Below are 1,656 nucleotides of genomic sequence, written 5' to 3'. Positions count from 1 at the left end.
TATTATAATCCAATATAATCTGGGTTCTAAGAGTGATTTCTGGGATTTATTTTCCTAATTTGTTCTACTGAACCCGATGCTTTTTTTTATGATTATACCTTTGTTTGGGGCTGAAGCTCCATCGGCGCCAGCGGTGGGACTCGTGTCAGCTGGCCTACTGCCCTCAGCCGCCGCGCCCCCCTCCGCGCCTGGATTGTTGCGAATGAGCTTAGAGGTGAGCGAGGACACGCCGGTGACGGCCCAGCCGGCCCAGCTGGAGGAGGAGCCTGCGGGCTGAGCGCACGAGCCCACGTCCTTTTCTGCAGGAGGGACAAGACCAAGGGCTTAAAGTTAACCGTTGGATTCTTGGGATGAATTTACTTCAGAAAAACTCTTCAAATCCTAACAGACAGAAACATGGAGGGGCGCAGCTGTAGCTTTGGTTCTTACCGATCTCAGTCAGTTTGCTCGGATCGTCTGAAACAGCCTCCAGTTTGGAAAGGAAACTCTTAATGGCTTTAAAAGCCTGGACGGAAAAAAAAGATAAATCTTAAATCAGAAACAGAAATGTCATGAACTGAAATCAAGCTGAAAGTCACATTAATGACTCTTCCTTGTTTTAAGTTGACTTATTTAAAGAACCAATAAAACAGCTTCAGTTATGCAACTTTACGAGTTTTAATTTTAAAGCCAAAAACAAATAGGTTTAGCAGGGTTAATGTTTCATGTTACAGCATGAAGGCAAACATCACTATAATATTCCTTTTCTTGTGTAAAGATCATAGTTTTCTAACTGATAAATACTTTACAAGTTAATTATTTAAGTCTTTTTAATGAGCAGAAGTAATGCCAGTAATCAGGAACATCATAAAAGCTTTATAAAGTTTTGTACCTGGTCCCTGACGTTTTTATCAGAATCCACCGTAACGGCGCAGAGGGTGGGCAGGATTCGGCCGGCGATCTCGGTCACGCTGTAATAGTTGTGAGTGGCAGCGAAGCCCAGGACGCCAGCCGAGCGGGAGGCAGGAAACGGGTCTTTAGTGGCTCGACAAAAGGCAGAAATCAGAACTCGCTCTCGAGTCTGGGAAAGGAAACGACAGACAGCTTTCTTTTCATTTACGTGTTAAAACATTTGCCGGGCTAAACGGTGACGTGTTTTTTTTTTTTATTGTTTGTTTACCGTGGCGTTGAGGTAGGAGGCGATTTTGCCCAAACACACGGTGGTGTTGCACCGGATCGGACCTTGCTCGTCTCTGGCCTGCAGCCGGGCGAAGTGTCGCATCAGCTCCTGGTTCAAGTTGCTCTCGTTCAGTTTAGGAGCCAACAGCAGCATCGACTGCAGGGACAGAGGAGAAAAATCAAAGACTGAGTGTTCCGTCAGGTGAACAGAAACAGGGACATATTTCAGCTCTAATCTCTGTACCTTAACGGTCTGTTCTCTGATGGCAGGGTTGGTGTCTGTGAAGCCGTGAACAACGTGAGGAAAAATCTGAGAATTAACCGCCGCCTCGTTCAGATACTGAATAAACTGCTCCATCTGTGGGGGGCAGAGAGCAAACGTTACAGCTGCCAATTAAACAAGGCCTGGAAATATTAAACAAGAATGTGTGTGTGTGTGTGTGTGTGTGTGTGTGTGTGTGTGTGTGTGTGTGTGTGTGTGTGTGTGTGTGTGTGTGT

At 45.8% G+C, this 1,656-nt stretch overlaps 1 protein-coding gene across 1 annotated transcript in view; it reads right to left on the bottom strand.

Moving 5' to 3' along the window:
* Window positions 1-1,656, bottom strand: part of scyl1 (SCY1-like, kinase-like 1) — a 13,972-nt gene that overhangs the window by 7,762 nt on the left and 4,554 nt on the right. Inside the window, exons 9-13 of the mRNA XM_014006112.1 lie at window positions 1,403-1,516; window positions 1,160-1,315; window positions 872-1,060; window positions 430-505; window positions 99-299 (exon numbers count right to left, since the gene is read on the bottom strand). Of these exons, the coding sequence (XP_013861566.1) occupies window positions 99-299; window positions 430-505; window positions 872-1,060; window positions 1,160-1,315; window positions 1,403-1,516 (736 nt within the window). The remainder of the gene's footprint in view (window positions 1-98; window positions 300-429; window positions 506-871; window positions 1,061-1,159; window positions 1,316-1,402; window positions 1,517-1,656) is intronic.

The sequence above is a fragment of the Austrofundulus limnaeus genome, unplaced genomic scaffold, assembly GCF_001266775.1.
Source record: "Austrofundulus limnaeus strain Quisiro unplaced genomic scaffold, Austrofundulus_limnaeus-1.0 Scaffold1, whole genome shotgun sequence".
Lineage (NCBI taxonomy): Eukaryota > Metazoa > Chordata > Actinopteri > Cyprinodontiformes > Rivulidae > Austrofundulus > Austrofundulus limnaeus.
Note: the sequence above shows the minus strand (reverse complement) of the source record. Positions and strands in the feature narration are given on the sequence as shown.